Here is a 1,477-nt window from a genome sequence, read left to right as displayed (position 1 = left end):
TTTCTTTCCTTCTTTTAGGTCTTGAAAGTCCAGGCCTGAGGGAAGGGGCTGTGGTGTGTGCCCCTCACTTCTTGACAACAGATCCCAAGAAAGTGAGACCTATGCTCTGAGGATCCAGCCATCAGGCAACCAAGGGGCGGGCTCTGAGCTTCTCCATGGGGGACAGAGGAAAATTCTGAATAACAGCTGAAGCGCCTATGATTTATTCCCAGACAGGTATCAGTACTTGTTGATTTGGGTCACCATGGTAAACTGATGTTCTCCATGTATGCCTTTGGGGGTCTCACGGAGGTGCTTGCCTTGATTATAGGGCTCACTTTCACAGCAGTAGAAGTAAAGGGGGGCAAGAGAGCTGTCATTACAGTTGACTGGTTACTCTAAACATGACATGCCCCAACCCCCTGAATAATGGAGACTTCCCCTGTATGAGACCCTGCTCTCAGCCCCAGTAAACCTCAGGCAGAGCTGGCAAGCAGTGACTTATTGCATACTCTACCTTCCTTTACAGAATTTTCAAAGACAGCCTCCTAGGACCAAGGAAGGTTTGGCAATCCGAGGACAGTGGCCTAGTGGGAGATTGCAGAGGTGGTTTCAGTAAAGCCAAGGAGACATCTTCATACCGAGGGGTGTACACCTTCTCAGTACCCCACGAGCCCCGAACTCACAACACCTGTTCTACGGCTTAGGGTATTGAATGTTGCCCTTCACCAGAGGAACTATGCCTGCACATCGTAAGCATAAAACCGAGAAGTATGAGAAACACAAGCAAGTTCAAGGGGAGGCCCATGATCATGGAGGTGCTCACGCTGAGGCAGCTATGTGACAAGGGCCCAGTTCCTCCTCCTCCTCTCCTGTTCATATCAGGAACCCCCAGAGATCTGAAGCTGCTAAGGTTCATCATACACCCCAAGGGCCCCTGGAACTCTTTTCCACCATCAAGACTTCTATGGACAAAGTGGCTGACAAAGGGGCCAAGGGACCATCTAAGGAGAGTTTACATTCCCCCAACAATGAGGACTTGTATCTTGACACTCTGGACTTTAGGGTAGATACACTGGAGCACTTCATGCTGTACAAGTTTAAAATGAAGCAGCTCATTTCCAAGGGAGACATGATGATGATCATCGGCCCCACATTCACACACCGGTTTCCCCAGATTCTGAAGAAGGCAGCTGATCACCTTGAGGTGGGGTATGCAGTTGAAGTGAGGAAATCTTACTCCATCATAGACGCTTACATTCTTGTCAGCAAACTGTACCTTCCCAACAATGGAAGGGTCCATCCTGGCAGGGGCTTGCCTAAGACAGGGTTATTGATGTCTGTGCTGGGGGTGATTTTAATGAAGGGTCACCATGCCACTGAAGAGGAGATCTGGGACTTCCTCAAGATGGTTTGTGTATTTCCGGGGAAGAAGCATTATATCTATGGAGAGCCCAAGAGGCTCATTACCAAAGACCTGGTGAAGCTGGGGTACTTG

The 1,477-nt window shown here is 49.3% G+C and overlaps 1 protein-coding gene across 1 annotated transcript in view; it reads left to right on the top strand.

The window, feature by feature from the left end:
- The window catches only part of LOC101641754 (melanoma-associated antigen E1-like), a 25,425-nt gene that overhangs the window by 5,269 nt on the left and 18,679 nt on the right, over positions 1–1,477 (top strand). The window contains 1 exon segment of the mRNA XM_045290670.1: positions 865–1,459. Coding sequence (XP_045146605.1) covers positions 865–1,459 — 595 coding nt within the window.

Source organism: Echinops telfairi, unplaced genomic scaffold, assembly GCF_000313985.2.
Source record: "Echinops telfairi isolate 266 unplaced genomic scaffold, ASM31398v2 ScPeMD7_53;HRSCAF=182, whole genome shotgun sequence".
Classification (NCBI taxonomy): domain Eukaryota; kingdom Metazoa; phylum Chordata; class Mammalia; order Afrosoricida; family Tenrecidae; genus Echinops; species Echinops telfairi.
This window is presented reverse-complemented; position numbering and strand designations above follow the sequence as displayed.